Consider the following 24,136-nt stretch of genomic DNA (forward strand, 5'->3'; position numbering starts at 1 on the left):
TAGACAGGCAGAAATTCTCATCCCTAGTATTTTTAGATCCTAAAGCCTAGGAACATATCTGCACTTCTGAGGCTCCTTAATCTTTCATCAAAACACCTTAGTTATATCTGTTGGCAGCCTTACCAATAACTAAAAATATTCAGAAATTCCGTTCATGAGATCTTTATGTGCTTCTAACATTTAGATGCTCATAATCATCAGGGTTATCTTTTTACTTACTGACCATCTGCCAGAGACAAGGGTTTTTTTATATATTAAAAATTAACTATTTATTAGACTTAGGAAAATATTATTTGATCCCTGTTGTTCTCTTCTTCAAGAAACTTTGCTTTCTGTTGATATGCAAAATGACATTTTGGGGTTGCAAGGGTTTTATCTTCTCCACACTCATGAAAATCCATAGAATTATAGGCTCTTTTCCACTGCCACAATGCACACAAATTTTAGACTTAGATTTTAGCACCTAAAATTCCTGAGCTCCTGCCCATAGAGAGAATGTGTGTTGTGCTGAGGGCTGAGAGAATTTCCAATATTGTAGCTGTAAAAACTGCCTGGTCCAGATCTAGGCACTGCGAATAAAGGCCGTGTCTGTGATCAGCATGATGAGAAATCCACTTGACTGACAGAACAGAAGGAGCAAGACTCAAGCATGGCGAGGAAGAGGTCTGCTTCTGGACCAGGGGATTGCTATGAAGAAAGGAACTCACCCACAGCTGGATGCTTCAGGAAGTGGTGAATAGGAAGAGACTGTAAAATTTGGCACTGGAGCTAGGAGGAGGGATGGATTACTAAGATTGTATAAGGAGCCAAATGGTGAAGAGCCTGTGGACCAAAAGGACACTGAGATATGAGCCACAGGTGGGAAAGCGAGAATAATGTGTCTGGTAAGTAGTAGGCTGAGGAAATTGTGTGGGGAATGACAAGTTGAAGCTGATAGAAAAGGAGTGAAACAAAGAGATTGATGGAGAACTTGGGGGTCAGGGCATGTCCAGATGAAGCAGATCAGATTGGGTGACCTGGAAGGCAAAGCTGAGACCTTGCACAGTAATGAAAATATGAGTGGGCTAAAAAACCTGGCAAGCAGAGAATGGGTGGAATAGGTGGGCAGGCTGGGATTGGGATCTGCATTGGCTGTATGCTGGAAGGATGCTTTATTAGAATTGTGTATGTTATTGCTTGCTATTTTGTGTGATCCTGTGAAATATGAAATTTTCACAGTAATGACATTTTAATACCCACCGTGGCTATTTTTACTGAAAATGTATTGGTTTTTAAAATACTTCTCCCTGCAAATAGACTTAGACTTTTCAGGATGCAGATTGCACACAAAGAGGGATAGGAAAAAATCTATTTATCTATCTCTGAAAGAACAAAAATTTGTTGTAGAGCAACAAAATTTAAAGATTTGGTCAACAGGTGTTTGCACCAGCTATTCATGACTTCACCACTTGCAAGTTGAAGCACCATTGGCAGCATAAAGAGGAGGTAACTTTAAGAAATGTATTTCATAAATAGAAGGAAACTTGCTCAAATATGGTATAAGTCCTTTTGCAATCCAGGTCCTGGACTCTCCAGAGGCTTTTCCTGCTCTTCTGGTTAAATCAGGCTATAAAAGCAGTGCCCTCTGCTGCCCAGGACCGAGAGTGCTGGGCTAAGGATGCTAACCCACACTCACATGAGCACCCTTCAGAGTGCTGTGCTATTTCACATGAGCTCTGCTTCTCTCTAATACACGTGTTTGCAGGAATTCAAACAAGCTAGATTCCCTCTTGCTGCCAGAGGTGATTATTTGTATTCATTGTTGTAGTACTTCCATTCTTTGAGCTCAGATCAAGTGTGATCAAAGGGTTTTTAGATGGTCCTTGTTTATCTGAATTGGAGGTTTCATAAGCAGCATAAAGAAATAGGTTGCTCTGCACTGGTAGACCAATGGCCTCCATGAGCTTTGCAAAGTGAAATGTCACACTGCCTTGCTCTTCCAATGTATCTTCTGTGACAGCTTTCTATGATCTCTGCACAGCTGCTGCCACACCAGAGCTGGAAGGACTGATCCCAGTGAAAGAACAGCTTTTTATGAGTGCAGCTCCTCCCAGGGCTTTGGCTCTGGTTACTCTGGGAAGCAGAATTTGTGCTAGAAGCTCAGCACTGATATGGTCAGGGCAAGTCAGCCGAGTTGTTGGGAAGTGGCTTGTCATTGTAGGGGTTTGGACCTTTGTACAATGGGCAAGACTGAGAGGAAGCCATGGAATATTGTGGAGAACTCTACTCTGCTTAGGGGAAGCTGGAGGTCATGTAAGAGAAAGGTCATGGGGAAAAAATATCATTTGAGCATAGTTAGGCATAAAAACTCTCTTAGGAAATATCTTATGGATGGCTCGTGGCCATCCAGAGTTTGGAACACCAGCAATAATGTTTGAGGATATCTTGTGTTCAGACATCAGTGTTGTGAGATCAGTGAATTACTCTGCTATTCTCAGGGCTTTGAAAGACATGTAGATTCAAATCAAAATCCTGAGTACAATGCAGATGACAATTTCTTTTCCTGAGCTCTTCTCTATGTTCCCCAGCTGTGTTTACTTCCTGCCCTGAGTTATGTAGCATGGCTATATGTGAAATAACATCCTTGCCTGTGAAGAATCCATTTGTGTCAGACCTGCTGATTATCTTCATGCAAGGAGAAGGGATTCATGCTGGGTGACTGCCCAGCCCTAGTATTTATATGGCTGCTGTACCATGCTTGTGAATGTGAAGAGATGCAGGACTGTTGGCCCACTTGCCCTCAGGACTGTGGTGATCCACTCCTGAGAATGTCAGCGATCTTCCCAGTCCTGGTCAGAGGTGCCTGTACTGTCTCTTCTGCTAGCTTCTGCTTTCAGCAGAATGGTCAGCTGGCAGGCACCAGATTTATTCTTTTGGGGAGAAATTAAATGTATTTCTTAAGACCAGCAATAATATTTTAAATTTATTATCTGCACAATGCCATTTTTTCCAAATAGAAGTGAGATACTATTGATACTATAAATAATGGCATTTTTTTAGGTTCTTACATGCTTTCCCATTGCAGATTTCTAGTGGTTCTCCTACAAATTACAACTGATCTTTTGGAGAAGGAAGGAGGACATGGGTTGAATTTGAGCTGGAACTTGGGTCTCATTCTCTGTTAAATCTCTGTGCTCAATTTCAAGAGATGCCATTCAGCAGGACTGCCTGCTTATAGCAGACATGACTTAGAACCTGTACTGACCTGACAGGTTCTGTGCACAGCAGCATCTTTGATACAACTAACTCCTAGCACAGGCTCATTGTTTCCAGCTCCAGGGAGAATCAGAAATTGCACATTTCAGAGCTGCCTGAGTGCCAGTGTCAGGATGTCAGACTGACAGTGATAATTATGCCCCAAGGAAAGGAAGACAGACAGGTTTGACATTGCAGCAGACTGTGGCTGTCTCATTTCATATGCTCAGTTTACGGCCAAGGGGCAATCAATTTTAGCCAGGGCAATTAATTTATTTAAATCCACTTTGACATTTGGCTAAACTGGTTGTGTTGGAGTCCTCTCCACAGGGAAAGGTGCCTGGGAAGGCACTCTGTATTAGCCCAACACAGCTGGTCTCAGTAATTAGGACCAGACAGGTGCAGCAGGATGCATGCACCCTTAGAGGACAAGTGCTTACTGCTTCCAGCTTGATCTACAGTAGAAGCAGGGACTATCTCACAGTTGTACACACAGGAGGTGAGTAGTTGGAGAATGAGTTTGGGAGAAAACCTCAGTTATATTTGAAAATGTAGGGATAGGTAGCTGCTCCTTTTCTGCCTGACTACAGTGGCAAGAGAGCAGGAGTGAGGGCAGATTTGTGGGATGTATGCAAATTTCTGAGTTATGGGACCAGGGTCTTCTGCTGGACCTTTGTTGTTGAGGGATTTAAGTCAATGGACTACCTCACTGAAAGCCTCTATTGGTTATCAGTTCTTTAAAGTAAAAAGCAAACAAAAAGTCTGGATATTTTAGAAAAGATCTTTGTAGCTACTTCTTCAGCTATAAAATCCTGTTTTCCATGCAGGATTGTGTAACAGGCTTCAGAAGAGTTCTCTATGAAGGCCGAGAAAGGGATTACCCTGATGCTGGGATGGTCCATAACGAAATCCCCACAGGCTCTCCTTATTCTCAAGAAACTGCTTAAGGCAGTCTGCCCAGTTTGCTAACACTACTGGGTGATCCTGCATCACATTCCCCTTTTTTCCATCTTCCCCACTGTCTTCTTGTTGCCCCTCTTTCCTTCACTGTCTTCCCCAAACCCATATTGATAAGACCCTTTTACCACCATGCTAATACTCTGCTGTAAAAGTCATTAAGACTGAAAGCAGCACCACAAGTCAAGGTGAGAAGGCATGGATCAGAGCTACAGCTTAGTCCATCTGTCCTTCCCAAAAGAAGCATTCTCACTCTGACACCACTGAGTCGTTTTCAGGGAGGGCATGGGGAATACTCTGCATGGGAATCTCCTTACCTTTGGATCAATGATTCATCTAACGTTGTTGGATCAGAGTTTGCTGGACATGGTGATCCCTTCTGTGGTAAAACATTCAGAGGCTCTTTGATGGGCTCATAGTTTTTGAGCGAACCTGTGATATAAGAGAAAGCCAAGAGGGTGTTAAAACAGTAATTTTCCTAATTTACCTTTACTGTATGTAGTGGCTTGCTGACACCAAAGGGCAACAGGAAAACCACAAGACACAAAGGTGGTTACATTTTAGCTTTGATTGTCAAACAAGATTGAAGTGTCATCCGCTTGTATAATGCAAATGCAGCTGAGAAAAGGTGAAGTTGGATTTAGGGCACCAGTTCTTATGTATGGGAGTAGCACTCTCACACTGCAGGCTGGGTCCCAACATGAGTGATTTTCAGTGCAGTTATTTAGGCAGAAAACGTTCAGCTGTGTGTGGCTGTGCATGCCAATATTTGGTTTGCCAAATCAAGGCTTCATTACTGCTCTGCTTTACTGCATCTGCATTCTGAAGATGTTCAGTTTACTAGATAAATCAAGGTTAGAGTTGGCGAGAGAGGAGCTTTACTTTTAATTACTTCTCCAATTTCCCTCAGATGAACCACTGATCCTTTCACAGGGAGTCAAAGTTGCATTAAGTCCAAGGCATACTACTGCAATAGTTGGCAGGAGAAGATGCATCTCGTTTTTCAAATGAAATCTCCTATTGTTTGAGGCTTGTGATAAATGGCCTTGCTGTTTTTTATTAGAAATATTTTGGTCTAAGTCATAATTCTGTTTATCTTTCACACTGGTGACAGGACAGTCAGGTCAGTGCTCTGACTGAAACAGGGTTCTGATTCACCTTTTAAATAAATTTTCAGAGGGAAGGGATGACATCCAGAGTTTGAAGACTTCCTAAAATAGAGCCAAGGCCTTATGAAATAGTAGTTTGCGTTATTCACTTTCCATAGTTTAAACACTTTATCCTTCGGTCAAAGGTTGCTTAAAAAAACCAAAACAAGCCAACAATTCTTCTTCTAGTTAAAGAAAAGCATCTATTATGTTTTACAGCTCCTAGGCTATAAGCCAAAGCTGGGCTGGTGCAAAGGGTGCCTATATGGAAGCCTTCCCTGAGCTGGATTTAGAAAATTTTAAATGGCTTTTCAGTGATGTCATTTCTTGAGTCTTTATTTTTCTCATTTTGTATCCAACTCTGTCTTTTCTGTCTCTTCCTGTCTTTTTTCCTTCCCTTCTCCTCCCCTCCAGTTGTTCCCTAAGCAAAATGAGAACTGGTTAACATTTGAGCTTGAGTCACATTCTTGGATAGCTGCTGTTCAAATGGGTTGGAAGGCAATATAAAATAGCTCACCCATCCCTTGCTTCCATGCATGTCAGCAAATGCTGTCAGAAGTTCAAATGGGGCTAGTTTAGAAGCACCCACTGTCCAGTTTCAGGAGAGGGAATGGATTCAGGGAAGTAAAGAGAGAGAGCAGAAATGCTGCTTACACAATCCTAGCTGAATTTAAAGGCTGTAGCTTTGAGGAGGACTTGCTACAGTTGCCTCAGAGAAAGAACTATTGCTCCTAGCCCAGGTGTTGCTGTACAGACTGGAGAAGGGACACATTCCCCAGTGTGCTGAACAATTGCAGGCATGGAAGGAAAAGCCCTGTTTGGAACCAGTCCTGTTTAAGTAGTGGTAATACAGGGAGGGGAGTGGCAGAGAAGCACAGGTCAGCATTGTGGATGCTGTAATGAGTTGCTAAGAGAGAAGCCCTTCTCTTAGCTTGTCCTTCCTCAATGACACAGGCCAAGACACAAGGGCTGTCCTCCTCTGCCAACATCCTGATGCCATGATGCTGCAGGTCTATGAAGAAGGTGAGTCCTTCAGTGATGGTGCTGCTGCACTGCCAGCTGCAGATCACAGGGGTGAGGACCTCCTCGGCAGCTGTGGGGACACTGTGACACCCGGGAACGGGAGGGAGGGCGGGTCTGTGCTGTGCTCGCCCTGCAGCAGTGCTCTGGGAGGCGGGGAGAGGGTGGCTCTGCTCTGGTCCTGTCTGCACCCACAGGGTGGAGAGCAGCTCTGCTCCTGCATAGGCAACCCTCAGTTTATCCACAAACTTTGTTGCAACAGTAGCAGAGTATTAAACAGGAGCTCTTTGCTGCTGTCTGCTTGGAAACTTGGACAAAGGAGGGGATTTTCCTTCCGTCCGTGCCACAGGATTGAATGGACCTTTATACTGAAATTGCATGGCTCCCTTGGTGAGGCAGGCACAACACACCTATTTTCTTGGGGACATTTCCCACACCCCTTTTATTTGGGGGGTGGAGGACGTCTGTTCTTTTTTTTTTCTTAAGGAACTTGAGAAACTCCTACTTTCAGGAGCTGAAGAGGTGGCTTTACTGCTACATAACAAAGCAATAGCTTTCAGTGGTTTGCACAGCAGTGAACATAAGCAGTGTTGTATCATCTTGATTGTATATCACCAGCTATCCAAAGTTCATAGTCCAGAGCATTGATTCTGTTAGATTATAACCTGATAATAGGATAAGGTAACTTTGCTGTGAAGGAGTTTTAAAATTCAGTTTCTTGAAGCATCTGGGAGATGGAAGCAAAGGGCATTTTCTATGTTCCCAGTTCCAGGTCTCTGTCATTTTGGACTTAGATTAAAACCACTTCAATTTCCTTCATGCAGCCCTGTTTCCAGTGCTTCTCAGTGTGCTGCAGTAGCTCATTTCCTGGCACTCTCTTCATTTCTCCTATCTTTCCCTTGCTTCTTTCACAGACAGCTGCTCAGACAAGGTTCCAGCTCTGGCACCTGAAAGATGCCTGGTTCCAGCCTGGCCTTGCAGTAATGCTCTGTACTATTCATACTCAGGGAAAGCCAACGCATTCCTTTTTTTACTGAAGCCATGGCTGAATGCATGTATGTTCTGGATGGTGCTCCTGTTGTTTCAACCTCCTTGTTTAAAGGGAGTCTAGGTGTTTCTTACGGCTCTCTTCAGTGCAAAGTAGCAGTAACTGCACTTTCACAGAAGTCTTGTTTGTCCCTCAGAAGGAACCATTGCAATTTCCTCTGGTTTTGCTGACTGTTTTCTGTACTTTTGAACATTTATTTCTGTATGCTAAAGTCCCTGCTTCATTGACAGCTTCATGTCTTTCTCTAAGTTATTTTTCTCCTACAGAGCAGAGGGGTGGCAGTGCAGAGTCCCACATATGTTTAGATTCTCTGTCATGAAATGTCTTTAAACATCCAACCATTTTATATTTCCAAGCTGAAAAAAGAAGGATGGCACTCCTCTGCCCACTGTGCTGTAGGGCAGAGGTGTTCTGTTATGTGCTGACAGCTGAGCTGCTTTCTATCTTCCTGTCCTTCTGTTTTGTTGACTCCTCTAGTTCCTAATCTCACTGGAAAAAGAAGCATAATGCTGTTTGGGTCAGTACTCACCTGTAGCATGCTGCATGTGCGTTGCCTCTCTCGAAGTCTTTCTTTTCCCTCTGTTTGGCAGCCTCATGGATCGGTAGTACCTGGAATTTCTTTGAATGGCAATGTACTGTGTGTGCAAGTCCCCCTCGTGCGTCACTGGGTTAGCACCTGCTGACTCTTCCTCACCTTCAGAGACCGAACCTGACTCTCTCAGTACCTGCTGAGAAAGGCCCTGCCAGAGCCCACCAGTGGAGAGCCTGTGGGTGGCTTCTCTCCCATGCTCCTCCATGGCTTCCAGAGCTGGTCTCTATAGCAACTGAGATGGTGGATCAGCAGCAGAGCAGCAGAAGACAGGTAGCCTCCACAACTCCATCAGCTTTATCTGAATTACAGCTGGAGACAGATAAAACAGAACGTAACAGGAGAAGAGAGGACAAAGTTCTGGTTAGTTCAGAGGCCATAGTCCATCATCTGATTAGGATAACAGGGACTATACAGGACTTTTTATCAGAGATCATTCTGACATCATCACCTTACAAGGCTTATTCTCATGTCCTGAACATTGCTTTGATATGTTCATGGTTGCCATTCCATGACATATGACAGATGTTACTGGAAGAATGTTGTATTTTGGTTTGGTATTACTGGTTGATTTAGAGTGTAAAACAGATAGTGCCATGCCCTTTTTCATGAGGGTGAAAATGTTACTGAATAGAAGGTAAAAGCTGAAGAGAAAGCTCAGTAAATCTGTCTATTATCTGTATACTCCTCCATGTAATAGAAGAATTAATGCCTTTTACAGGGCTGGGTGCCTTCTAATACTTATCAACAGCACTCATGCCTGCTGTGCAGGTAAGTGAAGAAAAATCCATAACTGTAGGGCATGAAGGTAGAAGAGACAAGATTATAGAGTGCAGAGGTTTGATTTCCTTTCCCAAAGTTCCCCTCAAGTGCCAGTGTACCTCCTCATTGACACAGTGACTTCAGCACAAAATTTCTCTGCTCTTTGTGTCAGTACATGGACTACGCCTGGACTCCCAAGAATTTTTAGGAGGCACATCACAACAGCAAAACATCAGTTGATCTTTCAGCCTTTGTAGGACTGGGTAAAATATGAACAGATTACTTAAGCATTCTCTGGTCCTTTGCTGAATTCTTTCAGCTGTCAGTCTTCCTGAATATATAATATGATTTTGTGACTGATGGGGTGTCATGAGTAATAGAAAGAGATGCTGTATAGAAAATGTGAATATAAAATTGACAGCAAGCTGAGAGAAGGGCATAAAACTGTGCTGCGGATTAGTTAGATGCTGTTTTAAGAAGTCACATGTATCATTGGTTTGTTATGTTACAGTATATCCAAGGCACAAGATAGCTTAGAAAGTAGGTGTTTCAATTTTTTATGGGTCTTCTGCAATCTCTGTGAACTCGTGTGTTCCACAAACATTTCCCATGCTTGTCCCTGGGGTCACTCTAGCAGACCCTGGGACACCAGGGACAATTGGGCCATCATCTGTGAATCCTCTGCTTTCCAATGTTTTTTGAAGGCACTATGATTTATCCTTATAAAGAGAAGGTCACTCCCTGAAATCATGCACTGGGCATGAGCTTCTTGGCTCTAGAGAGGAGAAAGTCTGCTTTCTTCTTTCATTACCTAACCACAGCATGCAGCTCTAAATTTGGATCCTGACTTCAGTTCTGCCTTTTGGACTGTTTGGAACTATGGTGGTTGCTCTGGGACTGTTTCCAGAGTTAATGGAAGTGTATGAAGGACGTATTTGTCAGTGGTGGTGTTAAGTTTGGTTTGTAAACTACTCTGAGGTACAGAGATTCACTAAGCCTGTTTCTTTTTCTGTCGGTCTGTGGAACAACGAAATAAAAGCAGCTGCTGTTGGAGAAAGTTTGAAAAGAGAGAAGAGGCTACTGCTTCTCCTCTGCCTTTTTTTGTCCTAAGACTAGAGCCCCAAAGACTTGATCCTTGCAACTGTGATGGAAGTATGTCTTCTAAGTGGACTACAATTAATATTACAGCAGTAATCCTACTTAACCCCAAACTCTAACAATTGTTACATTTTTATTTATTTCTCTTCTATAGATTATTTTATGCCTTGGCACTCAAGGAGATGAACCTATGACAATCTCCTCTACATCAAAGTTCCTCTGTGCTTCAAGAGGCCACCCCTTGTCCATGTGACTCATACTGGGGCCTGTCTCTGTCACGACCTTTGCCAAGCTGATGAAACTTGCAATGCTTTGCAAATTGCTGCTAGTATTTTATTGAAAAAATGGATAAAGTTTTCACAGGAGCTGCTCACCAGTCAGGAGTAGTTTCAAAACCATTAAATGTCCAAAGGGACCATTAGGCAAAGAGATGCACATGTGTGCATGGAGAAGACTGTTTTCCCCTTTCACCTACCTGGTGAATATGAGAGTACATGGATGTCATTGTTGAGCTTTTACAAAGATCCTTGGCAGAGAAGGAGCCCCCTGCATGGGCAGGTGATACTCAGCTGGGTTACCCAAAGACTTATCTGTATGTTCAGTACCCCTGGCAAAACTGTGTGCTTCACTTTGCCAGATACTCATCAGAGGAGTGAAGGGTGCCTGTCCTGAAAACTTAACTTGTTTCCAGGTTATCAAACAGTCCCTAACAAACAAGATCCTTGACCAGAAGTGAAGATAGCAATGGATGAGAGAGAGACTTTCATGTTTTCTAGGAGAGGCAGAAGGGGCACTTGTTTAATGTGGTGGTTATAAACAATATATGCCGTTTTTTACTTTCTTCAATGAAGAATTCAAGAACAGAATGCATTTCTGAAGTCATACTTCTGATTTCAAAATTGATACTCTAAGAAAGTACTGAGAAACCATTTGCTGATATGTCAATCAAATAGTCCTGACTTTTCCAGTAATTTAGGTATATTAAAAAAACTAGGGATATGTTTGAATGATGCATTCAAATTTAGTATTACTTTTTTTCTTGTAGCAGTCAAACTATTCTGTGACAGAGAATAGCTCAAGCATGTGTGGACCTTAACTACCTCTGTCTGAGTGTTTGTAGAGAATTTTTGAAGAAGGTATTCATCTCTGATGGTCAGAGGTAGTATATTAAAAAAACTAGGGATATGTTTGAATGATGCATTCAAATTTAGTATTACTTTTTTTCTTGTAGCAGTCAAACTATTCTGTGACAGAGAATAGCTCAAGCATGTGTGGACCTTAACTACCTCTGTCTGAGTGTTTGTAGAGAATTTTTGAAGAAGGTATTCATCTCTGATGGTCAGAGGTAGATGAGTGCCAGGTGTTTTGTCAGGAGTACCCCCTCCCAAGTATATTCACATGCCACCTTGAAATCACATGGCTTGAGTCACCACTCACCTGAATGTGCTTTGCAGGCAAACACTTCCCTGGAGCTCATGGAGACCAAAGTAGCAGTCTGTAGGGAAAAGAGAAAGATGGCAACAGTGAAGCCAGAAAGTGATGCACATACAGCAACACTAGAAATATGCATTTTGACTCACACATAATCCAGCCTCCAGGAATTTGACTGTATATAAATTTTACTTGCTTATGTAAAAAACTGGCATTTACCAGCAAATGCCATGAATTTTTACAAGAACAGCTGAACTCAGGGATGTTGGGTAAGATGCTAATACAAGCTGTGAAAGGGACTGAGGTTCCTGGAACAGAGTGGACCTGGACACATGGATGTGTGTAGGAAACAGGGAGCACTGCTGCCTCTGGGAGGGTGGGACTGGAGGTGTTTTCAAGGCATGGGCTGGCTGTGGATGGGACTACTGTATAAAGAGAGTGGACTTAGAGGGATATGAAGAGTATCAGATGTATCAAAGGTGTTTTAGGTGTAACTTCTGTTAACCAGTTAGGGCTAATCAAAGATAAGGATGCTTTTAGTAGCAGAGCTGCAGACTGAAAGCTGAGATTGCAGCTGTGTAGACCTGCAGGTATTTCAAGTGGGTTTAATATGGACAGTTTGATGTGGGAGTCTGGAGCAGGAGGAGCATTCTGGCACCAGTTGAGCATCTCTCCCTCATCCTACGATGTGCCAGGCAGGCACAGCTAAACGAGTCATGGTAGAGGCAGACTGTGTGGTCTGTCACTGGTGGCAGCCCCGGTGGGCACTGGTAGCAGAGGGAGCTGCTGGGGGCTGGCAGCCCTGGAGAGCCACCTGCCTGCCTCAGCTGTTGCTGAGACAGGAGGGGTGCAAGTGGTGTCTGAGCTGCTGGAAAGAGCCACCTCCTTCCCTGCCAAACCTGCTGCTCCACACACCCTGGCCCCTCTCTCAGTGGCACTTTTCCAGAGCTCCAGCACAGCAGAGAAGGCAGCTGGATCATGGATTCTTTGCCTCCCTAGTACTTTGCTGTCCTGGATAATGGGCTATTTTGGTGTGCCTGGTGCTGGCCCTGATCTGACAGCCTGTGTCTCTGGGAGGGTTTTTTTCTGCACCCTTTCTTCCACTGCCACAAAGCATTCATTTGTGTGGGACTTATTTGGTTCACTGTTGTCAGCCTTCCCTGTGATAGAAGGGGTGCAGCAGGATAAGACTGATGGCTCTCCTTGCTGGTGAATCCAGTCCTTCAGTAAATTCCTAATTCCTCTTTAAAGTGCGAAGGCTGACTGAAAAGTGTTAAGTACTGTAATAAGAAAGTAAACACAAGGATTTTGAAATTAAAACTGCTCAATTTGCTGATACTAAACAACACTGTTGCCCAGCCTGAAAGAGTAATGAAGATTGCTTAATTAATACCAGAAGACAGACAGAAATCTCCAGCTGTGTAACTCAGGGATGTTTCAAAGCAGAAAACAAGAGGTATGACTACAACTTGACTGAATGCTTTGCCTATATAGGGATATGCAGTCACAGAAGAATTCCCTTTGTCTGACTATGTCCCTACCACCACCAGGAATGAAGACAACAGTATTGATGTGTCTGAGTGTCCACTCAAAATATGCAGGTGGGTGCTTTCATCACACAGGGCAGTGAACACCTACTCTGAGTTACCTAGTGCTGTTTTAGTTTTGCCATCAGCTCAAATCCATCCATGGCTAAATGCCCCTGTAAATGATGTCTAGTTCCACATCGTTTTGTTTTGGGGCTCAATGGAGAAATTGCTGTCTAGGCTGTAGCGTGTTTGTGCTGTAGAAAGGCAGAAAATCTTATAATATTTTCTTCCTTTTTATGTGTTGAAGTCATCTCAAGTGTAAAAGCCCTATTAATGACTCATCTGGAAGGTTTTATCTGGTTTTGAATATAGGGATGCACCTTTCATCCAGATGAACCAGATAGAGCTCTTTTAGGACAAAATTTTTACTTCAAGCTTTTATAAATAACATGGCTCCTTTAATATTTCTTCTTTAAATAGTGTCTGAATGTACATGCAAATGCTAATTTAGCTGCATCTAAATGGTTTCATTTTCAAATGTTTTTCTTAAAGTCTTGTGCAAACCAAAACCAAACCTCTGCCTCCCACCAGCATCAGTCCCCTATTACATCCCTGCTCGTGTATTACGCAGTGACTTTTGTCCATCTTACATGGTTTTAATTGAAGTGGAATATCATCTCTAAACTCTTTCACTGTGCATGATAATGAGGCAAACCCAGCTCTGCTGGTATGCATCACAGTCCAAAATCCAGCAGCAGGCCCTTACTCATCGACAGCCGCTCTTGCTCATGCGGGTGCCAAACCCTCAAGGAGTGCCACATGCGAGAGGACCCTGGCAGAGGCTCTGGGGCTCTGCCCAAGCTCAGGCCTGCATTTGCATTGGGAGATATTTCTGTCTGAGTCAGGGGAATAGTAACACCCACAGACTCAGCCCTAGGCTCTGGCAGATTTAGATCTCAGCAGATGCAGCTATGAATTCATTTAGCCTCATCGGTGGTTGAGGTGAAGACTTGGAGTCAGTGTCAGTGTGGTGCTCTCACTTGTCCTGCTGAGCCACCCCTGCTCCAGGGGGACTGACTTTCAGCAGAAGGATGTATGGGCGTGGTAACATCTTACCCTAAATCTCTCACAGCCCTCAGCTGCCTGACTACACAAATATTTATATTTTCATTGTTCCTGGTTGGGATCCCCATCCTTGGAAGTGTTTACAATCCTGACACTTCCTATTAAAGGGTGGCAAAAGACAGTTAAGTGCATGTCCCTGTCCAGAGCAACGTACATGACAAAGGAATTTCAACTATTTAGGTGCAAGGCCAAGGTATTATTTGATTAAGGCACAGAGGTGGAGACAAACAGGTGGAGCATGAGAACAGACTGACCAGAGAGTAACACATGGACCAATGAGATTTGCAGCAGAAGCCAGAGAAAATTAGACAATAAGTTTGAGAATGCTGGCTGAAAGAATATAAAATAGTTTGACAAATAGAATATCAAATAAATTAAATATTTTGTGCTCATTTTGTAAATAAGATTGAATTCTATAACCAGCCTTAACAGAATCAAAATACAACCACCCCAATTGTGAGATAGTCTTTCAGCTGAGGAAGCTGACATAATGGTTCTATTGCCATGATTCAGTGCTGGTACCTTATTTATAGCAAGCAAAACCAAGACAGAATTATATAGTTCATTACACTTTTGTGACAAGAAAACCCTTTTTGTCTTGCACATGTTACAGAGAACCTGTTTTAGATACACTTCAGAGACTAAAAATAAATACATTGGACCCATATAATAAATCCTCCAAACCATGTGCTTTTGAAACCCTAAGACCAAGTGAATGAGGATAGAGAGAGAAACCAGTACATTTAAAGTAGCTAAAAATTACTCAGATGTTCTTGCTAGCTCTAAAAATATTTCTGGAATGAAGTCTGGCGTTATGGGTAGCTCTATGCATAAAGGTAAGCCATGTGTCCATAGGACCACCAAGTAAGTGTGTTCTACAAATGTTATGACACATGACATAACAGAAGAGGATACGTGCCTTCATACAATTCCCTCTGCATGAAACGAACTATTTCACTACTTCATGTAAATTAACCCATTTTTTATATATATGTATTTATATATCTATCTGCTTTTTATTATAAAACTAATATACCAAAAATCTGACCTTATTTCTATTCCTTTCCTTAAATTATTACACATGCAATGGTGAAAATGCATCTTTGCTTGAAGATTTAGAGAGAGTCCTGAGAAGTGAAATGTATAAACCTCATCCTTGTTCTTCTGACATCACTGATATCTCTCTACTAACAAGAACTCCTGCCTCTAGAGGAAGCCCCCTTTCCTTCTTCCTGCTGTTTATGAAATGTTCTTGCCATTGATGCCATCCCATTCCTTATTTCTGCTGAGAAGATACTAGTGAAATAGTTGCTCAGTAGCTGTGATTGAAAACTCATGAGGTTTTCCAGGCTTATCTCGAGAAGGTAAGTGAATAATTAAAACCCAAATCCTTGTACCTCCTAGGCTGGGGGGAGTACACAATTAATCAGCTCAGGGCTTAGGGGCAAATCGCAGGATGTAGCCTCAAAGCAGGAGATACCCATGTACTCTGCAAGTACGTGCACAGGAAGGCTCTCAGCAGTCTGCCTGATGATCTTTTCTGTTTTGCAGGACTGCATGTGGGAGTTGTGAGTCCTTGTTCCTTTTTGTTTGTTCTGTTTGGGCTGTGTGAAGCCTTCTAGCCACGGAATGTGTATGCAACGTAGAGCTTACTTAAAAACTTAGAGGACTAAGGTATGGAAGCTTTAGTCTCTGATGAAATTATTTAGTCAAAAACATAGTATGAGAAATAATATCCAGAGGATAATGCCTTGCTGAAAGCAGAGAGGTTTAGTAATGCCAGGACAATTGGAAAAGGAGGATTAATAGATGTCTTGGTTGAAGCTTTTCAAGACAGACTCATTAGTAAGCAAACAGGCCAAGTGTCCCTTGGGCAGACAACACCTGTGCTGCTCTTGGGGAAAAATATAATGATGCCCATTTCTATTTCTAGATTTGCTGGTTGTGTATTAGACACTTGTTATGGAAGAAATGAGCATGGGTGGTTGTTTGAACTGCAGAAAGGTAAGAATTCATAGGGTTTTTCATTTGAAAGCTTCCATACAGAAGCAGGGAAAAGAATTTTGTTGATCAAGAAATAGCAGAGTTCTCACTTTTTCCTCCCTTGGTGTTTATTGGGTGGAGGGTCTAAGGAGTGCCTGTTTGGTGAATCTGCTTGCAAATGTGTAGCTACAAGAGAGCCAGGAGTCACTAAGACATCAGCATCCTGTTAGGCTGGTTTCTGCTAGTTTGAAAAGCCAGGCAGGTTTGGAGTGCTGGTATGCCATGCTATCCTTGTCAACTGCATCAAGCTAATTTCAGCTAATTTCAAACATGACATGAGCTGATTCTATTCTTACAGCCTGTTACTCTGACTGCATGGGTCTTTAATAACTCAGGAAAAGCACTTGATACACAGCTCTGGAAACTCATTAGCAAACAGCATTGACCGATGCGAACTTCCTCTTCAGAGCGGCCATTTTTGGACCCTGGTGGGAAGAGAAGCTTGCTGGACTGCAGCTCCCGGAGCTGCCTCTTCTCTCCCAGTACTGTGGGACTAACCCAGTGCTTATGCAATCAACCCCAAGCTTTCCCCACTTGCTTCTAATTTGCCAGCTGCAGCACTAGCCAGCATGGCACTGTAGAAAATGAGGGACATACGCAGTGCTCTGGCTGCATGTATATGGACAGGGAGTGTCCATCTTCTTGTCACATTAGTGCCATGCTGTCTGCAACTGCAATTCTATAGCTCACTTTACCCAAGTGCTCGGAAAGGTTGGCAAATCTTTCCTTTCTGGATCTTTCCTTCTAACAGCAGTTTTTACCCTCCTCTTCATTCCCAGTTTTTAAGCACAGAAGGAGGAAGGCTGGGACGAGGGTAGTTAATCTCATAGCTGTGGCACAGGATCGGGTTCTGGGAGAGTAGATGTAATTTCTTCGCTCTACCGCAGTTCCCTGAGCAATCTTGAGCATGTCAGTTCCCCACCTCTGGACTGGGAGCAGTATATTATAGTTTGTGAATACTCCTGCATTTTTCTAGTCTTTTTTCTTCTAAGTTACTTAAGCAGGAACTCAATGTAAGTGGAAGAGCATGACATGAGATAACCTGATGTGCTCAAAAGAACTCTGAAACATAATGTAATTAAAGGAAAAAATGAACTAGTTTGAAAATTCTCCTGGTTTTGGTTATTTTTCATTTCATGTTTTCTACATTTCAGTCCCCAAGTGAAAAGCAAGCATCTTGTCTAGATTTCTAGTTCCTCAGTGGCCCTGCTGTTCTTTTTAAGTTTTATTTGAGCTGACTGCAACTGCTCCTAAAAAAGGTTCTTGTTTTAGGAATTGCTCCCTTTTGGAACAGCAAAGTCCAAGTTTTGCAGATTGAGTAACCTGCTTGACCTGTTTTATCATAGACATCTGTTTCCAAGATGATTTCACATAGGAAAGAGAAGGCAAGAGGGAGATGAGACTTCCAGATTGTTCCAGGCTGTTACTGAGTCTTGTCAATTTTCCTTATTTTAGATATGATGGAGCAGTTTCCATGGGGTGCTGCTTGGAAACATGCATTATTTTCTCCAATAATTATGGGGGGGAAATTATAATTGCCTATAGAAATCACAGAACAAGCTACTTTCAAAAGGAAAAGCTGAGTGAAATCCCCAGGCACTGGCCACATACTCAGGGACAGATGAGGGTAATTATATTGTTAAAGCATTTTACATTGTCTTGCAAATGTCCTGGGCAAAATATAGCAGTGTGGGACAATGGGTTCTTTGGCTTCTTCTTGTCTGGCAGTTAGTGTGGTGTTTCATACATACTCCTGTATTTCTTAAAGTAGTTTCAAGTTAACAGTCCCAATTTGTATCTGTAGAAAATCAGCTCTGAATAAAATACCTGTCTGTCTCATACAATGGATGCCAGCCAATTAGTACTTCTTGCAGGTTCAGCAAAATATTCTAAATAGCTTTCATTATTTTAGTACAATTTCCTACTTTAAACTAGGTCTGGAAGTGACAGCTCCACTCTAACGGTCAAATCTGTTGATAGTTTAAGATCAGAAGACCTAGCTTGTTCTTATGAAATTTGAGTCCTTGTTTACTTTCGTGCATTTAAAAATACACATAATTGCTGGGAGAGAGTTCACAGCTACACTGGATTCACAGCAATTGGCCTCCTGAGAGTGAAAGGAAAAATTGGCTCAGGGGAAGGATCAGCCTGGAGGTAAGAGGAAAACAGGCTGTTTTTCATATTTCCTGTCTTTATTTATATATATATCTTTTAAAGCAAGATCACACATAAACCATTTGACAGGAAAAATCACAACTTGTGCTGCCCCTGGAAAAAGACACACAGCTTGGTTTGGTTTGGGAATGTTTGCTGTTCAGTTGGTCATATTAATGCCATTCTGTGCAGTCTGGGTCTCCCCTCTGACTAGGCTTCCTCCCTGTGGGTGGTGGATTTTATGCCTACCAGCTTGTGCCAGTGGTGTCTCTCCTCTCTGTCAGCCAGTGTTTCAACAGTGTCACAACTGTGCTCTCTCTGGCTTGCACAGGACTCCTTCAGTTCTTTCTTGGGCACTGGGTTTGTGCCTTTGTTTGTGGCCTGAGGTTTCTTCCTCGGGCAGTTCCTCTTCCAGCATCCCCCCAGAACAGGATTTTACTCACCTGACATTCAGGGGCTGAGCCGGTCTCTCATTTGCCATCGGGACGAGGTATTCCAAAAAGTCTGAGTTAATCTCCCCCAGATTGTTAGGGATTTGCAATTCAGTTGTGGATCCAGAGGCAGGTATGTCCTACAGAAGTTTGGTGTCCTTCAGTCCTTGTACCTTCATGTCAGTTCTGCTTGAGAGTAAAGTGTGCCTCAGATTTTGTTTGCTCAGTTTCCAGAGTCACAGCAAACACAATGTAAAGGAACAGCTTTCTCTTTACCCAGATAAGTTAGTACAAATATGCCCTGAACGTCCTTTGCACTGCTTGTGCCAAGGCTTAATGACAGGGGATTGTTAAACCTCCCGTATAAATCTTTAACAACTGGGTGAAACTTCAGTCCAAATCTGCAAACTCAAGTGGAAACAGTAAATAGTATTTGCTTCCATTTTTAAGGCCCACTGGATGAGAAACTGCTCTTGCTTTACATTATTTACAGCCTGTGTGTTCACATACCTGGGCACTGGGGTGGATACAGCAGAGCCAGCCTGGTTTTATTTTAAGGCCTTTTGGATCAATCCAAATGCCTGTGATAATTTTCCCTCTTGAAATTATTTCTTATTTCCAGGTTACTTGCTTGCTGTGATTTGAATGTCCCTCTTCTGGGGGCATCTTAGGCCCAGTGCTTCAAAGGAAGACAAATATTAGTGATTGCTTAGATCAGTGCTATTCCTAGGAGAGATTTTTCCCCTCATCCTTGGATAACTCACTTTGTATTTTTAAGACTGCATTTGGGTTGACTCTTAGAAAAAGCATCACATAGCCTGCTGAATTTGATGCTAATCCTTCCTTTGGTTTTTATTTTCATTTTGAAGTTCACTGAACTTGCCAAGTGTCTTGTTAGTTTCAAAATATTTTAATTGGTCACAACATTACTCTTTTTAAAATGCAGCTGTATTCCCAGCCTACTCCATGGAAGATGTTCACTGAATTAAGCTTGGGTTAATCTGAATTCAAACATCATAAATTTATGGTCACCAGTGTCAATGTCCCTTTATACCAGCTGAAGGTTTGGCCTGGCATAGAGGGCTGCCAGCAATTACTCCTGTAATGATTAATCAAGGTCACCATCAGGCCTGTGCACCCCTGGTCTGAGAGCTGGCAGGACTCAGGAATGAAGGATGCAGTGGAATTTGGGCTCCTCTCTGTTGCAAGAGTTGCCTAGGGTGAATCTAGCTGGACTTGTGCTTCAGACTCGCTTATCTGAGTGTCCAAGCACTGCAGAGTACACGAAGCAAGGAACTACGGTTTTATTGCATTTTCCAGTCATTAAAATCCTGCAGTGACTCCTCCTCAGTGTTTTTTGGAAGGCTAAATAAATCCTGCTTCTACAATCCTCTTTTTGTATTCAAACCTCACCACCACCTCTCTTCCTTGGCTTCTCATAGATCATGCCATTCATTTTGTTAATGAAAATAAAGTGTATTTTCTTTTTTCTTTCAAATGGGCAAAGTAAATGGAGAAATGGTGTAATGTGTATAATAGGCAGGCTGTTTTTTGGGTGTTGTCTCACACAGGGTGAGGAAGCTTCCCTGTGACAAACCCATGACTCACCATGGAGTGCCAGAAGGCTTACAGGTCTGCTACGGAGTAATGCCCTTTGAGTTAAGGGAATATTTTTTTTATTTTGTCCATTTTTTTTAACAGGGTGAGGAATTAAATTGTATTTACTGTGAGAGAGGCATCAGCAGCAGGATTCTGTGCTTGGCAAATTCTGTGCTGATGGAAATCAAAAGTAATATAAAGTGAAATCAGTGGAGTGTGAAGGAGTACAAACCCAAAAAGTACCAGCTCCTCATGCCTGTTGTACCTACAGTTGATAAGGATAGTGAGGTGCTCGTCTCAAATGTGCTCAGAGGCTCTTTTCCCTAGCTAGAATTGGCATTAAAAGAAAACAGCGGATGTTTTCTCATCCAAGGGACCCTATTTCCCAAAGAGCTCTGCCTTAGTATTTGCTTCTTACATTCATAACTATTATTACTTTGGCTTTTTCTTGTCTTTTTTTTTTCCTTCCCAGACAGATCAGACTTAGTCAAAGCCCAGGTCTGTAGGATTTATCTTCTGCACCAAGGATACCATGTTCCCCAATGCCTGGAAGGCAACACATAATGTTTTAACTTAAAATTTGCAATTACTGTATAATTGCTGCTTCACATGATCTGACCCCACAGACCTCTTGACCTGAACTACAGCTGCCTGACAACAGCAGCTACACTGTACAGCATAGCAAAACCACTGAACTACCTGAGCCAGCCTTGCCTTTCTAATGATGTTGGGAATCAATGGAATCAGGTTTGAGCATTTTGCAAGTGAAATATACATTGGCAATTTTTAATGGACTGCATGTCACTCACTAGATGTACCATTTCTTGTTTTCCTGCTAATTTCTTTTCACATATGCTCATAAGCATTAGCTTCTGAATTCTCTTCCTCAGCCTCCATTTGCAGCTATTGCCATATCTTTCCTAAAAGGTGACACCCAAAACTGAACACGGTCCTCCAAATTCAAATGCTCCATTGTTCAGGATTCTGTCATTATATTATCTTCTGCATTATTTTTATATCCTCTTATTAATGCACCCACACACCCCATTTGCATTTTTTAACCTTTTTAAAAACGTTTTCATTACAACAATCAGATATAAGGGCAATGAAGTAAGCATGGAACAATAGAAGTGAAGATTTTGATCTTCCTCAGACCTAAACCTGTTTTAAACTTCAGTGGTGACACTGATTTTGATTTACACTGAAAGGAAAGAGGATCAGGCTGTGCATGTCAACAGTGGGACATCCATTTTTGATAGTTACTAAGGAGCAGTTTTGTAAAATAGTTTCAGAACAACATGTTGTTTGGGAAAAGCACTTTTTCTTTTATCAGAAGGCTGGGCTTTTGCAAATAGAGGTTTGTGCTGTGGGCTGGAGGCTGAAGAGCAGTGCTGGAGCCTGGATGCTGGCATGGTGTTGGTGGCTGCAGGGAAGCAGTGCGGGGTGCCCGCGTGTTGATTGTGGGACTGTCCTGCACAGGCATTGAGATTGCCTAATTTTAACCTCAAAGCAGGACTAAGCAGCACATCCTTCATTTTAGGAGTAGACTTAGCCTTTCTAAGCTGTTAGCTTCTGCACAGCCATGTCTGATACTGACTGGTCCTGGGGAGTGGGTCAAAGGCGGGGCACCCCAGCTGGCTGCAGGGGAATGTGTGGGATCTTACTTAGAGAGGATGAGCCGATAAGGGGAGGTGGGAGGTGGCAAGAGGCAGAGCTACTCTGCCATATGCATGCTGCCACCATTGCCACCACACCAAGCCACACTTGGGACTGTCACTCAGAAGAGATGGACAACCAGTTTTAAGCTGCAGCTGGGAAAGGTGATTTCTGTTAAACAAATGAGTATTTATGGGTTGTCTGGCTGCAGAAGCCAAGTGTGTGACTCAGAAAATCACCTGAATAACACTGCTGCTAGCCAGGGAGAAGAAAAAAGGGGAAGAAATCCATAAAGCAATCATTCATGTCTTGCTTTCAGGCAGACTGCACCTTAGCAGCCTCTTCAATATCTTTTGTCCTCCATTAATTGTTGCCACTTTACTTGACTCTGGATTTTCTCCAGGAGCCACTGTTAAAAGTTACTATCTGGTGGATGTCAATGATACTGTCTCTGGAGGGACTTTTCCTCACACTGTTGTTTGATTCCAGGTAATGCAGTGAGATACAAATGCCTTCAGTCTTCTCTTGTGTGCCTCAATTAAGGCCAAGCTTTACCTGCCCAGTTAGGCAAGGTTCGTAAACACGGGGTGTGGTTTCACCACGCAGCTAATTAGATCCAATGACTAAGTGCTAGTCTGGGTCGTGTGTTTGCTCCTCCTGTCAGCAGCTTCATGCTCCTGCTCCAACTGCAGATTCTGCTGCTTGATGGACTCTTGCTGATGCAATCCAGGACAATGACCCAGCAGAAACAGTTCACTTGTTGTTTTTTTTCCCCCGTATTAATTTTCTGCCAGTCTCATATCCTCTGATGGCTTGCCAAGGTAAAATGAGGATTCTTGCTGGCACAGGAAAGGATACAGTGTTGCTCAAGAGAAACAGAGTAATATAGAAGCATTACCTTAATTTGGTTGCTCATCTGATTGTTTGTAAATCCACACCGTTGCATCTTCCTATTTGGCTTGCCCAGATCAACCACAACTGCCATGAAAAAAGGAGACTTTTTCCATGACTAGCAAGATCTCTTCACAGGATTATTATTCTCATTCTTTCAGATCACTTCAAAGACAAGAAGTGTTAATGGCAGCAATGGAAGCTCAATAGAGAAGAGAGGAAAGCAAGGGATGCAGCAAGAAAAGGGATTGGAAATGGGATACTGCTGTCATTTCTGACAGCAGTAGCACAATGTAGTTGTGAAATTATTTGCTTGGGTACTTGCAGCATCTGCAGGTGCTGCCTCTCAGCCAGCCAGGGCACAGCTGGGAGAAGGGATACTGCCATCTCTTTCTTCCTCAGGTGTGACCTTAGGCTCGTGCTCTCCTCCCTGTGCTTGGTTCCCCCCAGTAGCTCCTTGCCTGCAGCTGCTGGAATAGTTTGGCCTTTGAAACACTTCCACAGAGGCTCTGGGAGCTGCACCTGAATGCATCAGCCTGAATGTATCATTCCTGCATTCCTGCTTGGCCACTCCTATGTTAAACCATTTCTTATCCAGAAAGAACATGTTGGTGGATTGGAGGTGTGTGGAGACAGAATGTTAGATTATCACAGCACCATCACCTGTTGGTTATAACAATTTTATGGGTTCTTTAGGCAAACTTTCCCAGAGCTCAGTACTCTGAGGGAAAGCACTGGGAGTCCACATGCTGCAATCAGAGGAACTTTGCCTTCCTCAGCACCAGGGGAGTAGAGCACCAAGAAATAAGACAGCATGCTGAACTGTATAGAACGAACAGCTGTGCCACAGTGCAGTAACCCATGCAGGTAGAAACATGCTGCTTAATTACTATGGTAATGTAGAAGTCTTTCCCTTTTGTTTGTCTGCCTCCCATGGAACCACCCCTTATATGCAAAACAGGTTTGCTATTTAAATGTCAGCTTGTGTTTATATGCCAGCTGATAGCTTTTTCTGGGGATCCAAGACAGCTGACATTGCTGCCAACATAAATAATTTTGCGGGTTGGAGATTACTTGGTAAGAGTGTGGTGAGCCTCCCTTTTGTCTAATCCAATAGGAGTGGTTTTTGGTTCTGTTGTTTTTTGCCTTTTGACCTGACTTCCAGAAGACACAGAGTAAAAAGGTATTTTTTCTTTTCCTTTTCCTTTTTTTATTTTCATAACTGTGGACATTGCTAGGAACTAAAAAGGTAACTACAACACTTTGTAGGTTCAAGTAGGAATGCAGTTTGTGTATTCCTCCACCAAATATATTTTAAGAAAAATACTGCTGCTCCATGTAATTCTTCTCTCCTGCTAAGAAAACCTCCACTTTAAGGCACAGGAGCTACTGCCAAGCTGAGCCACAACAGTTTGAAAGCA

At 42.7% G+C, this 24,136-nt stretch overlaps 2 protein-coding genes across 14 annotated transcripts in view; one reads left to right on the forward strand and one right to left on the reverse strand.

Moving 5' to 3' along the window:
• The window catches only part of NGEF (neuronal guanine nucleotide exchange factor), a 37,636-nt gene extending 29,432 nt beyond the window's left edge, over window positions 1-8,204 (reverse strand). The window contains exons 1-2 of the mRNA XM_036389034.2: window positions 7,937-8,204; window positions 4,509-4,623 (exon numbers count right to left, since the gene is read on the reverse strand). Coding sequence (XP_036244927.1) covers window positions 4,509-4,623; window positions 7,937-8,204 — 383 coding nt within the window. The remainder of the gene's footprint in view (window positions 1-4,508; window positions 4,624-7,936) is intronic.
• Window positions 1-24,136, forward strand: part of NEU2 (neuraminidase 2) — a 35,786-nt gene that overhangs the window by 3,780 nt on the left and 7,870 nt on the right. For 5 of the 13 annotated variants that reach the window (XM_036389039.2, XM_036389038.2, XM_036389041.2 and 2 more), the window contains one exon: window positions 561-858. The exons of 2 other annotated variants lie outside the window; for them this stretch is intronic. In XM_036389039.2, the coding sequence (XP_036244932.1) occupies window positions 811-858 (48 nt within the window). In that variant the 5' untranslated portion in view covers window positions 561-810. Of the gene's footprint in view, window positions 1-560; window positions 885-12,781; window positions 12,889-15,869; window positions 15,946-23,769; window positions 23,899-24,136 lie in introns of those variants that run through there. 6 more of the 13 variants (XM_036389044.1, XM_036389048.1, XM_036389043.2 and 3 more) reach the window with 4 other exon arrangements.

This window comes from Molothrus ater, chromosome 10 (assembly GCF_012460135.2).
Source record: "Molothrus ater isolate BHLD 08-10-18 breed brown headed cowbird chromosome 10, BPBGC_Mater_1.1, whole genome shotgun sequence".
NCBI classification, from domain to species: Eukaryota; Metazoa; Chordata; class Aves; order Passeriformes; family Icteridae; genus Molothrus; species Molothrus ater.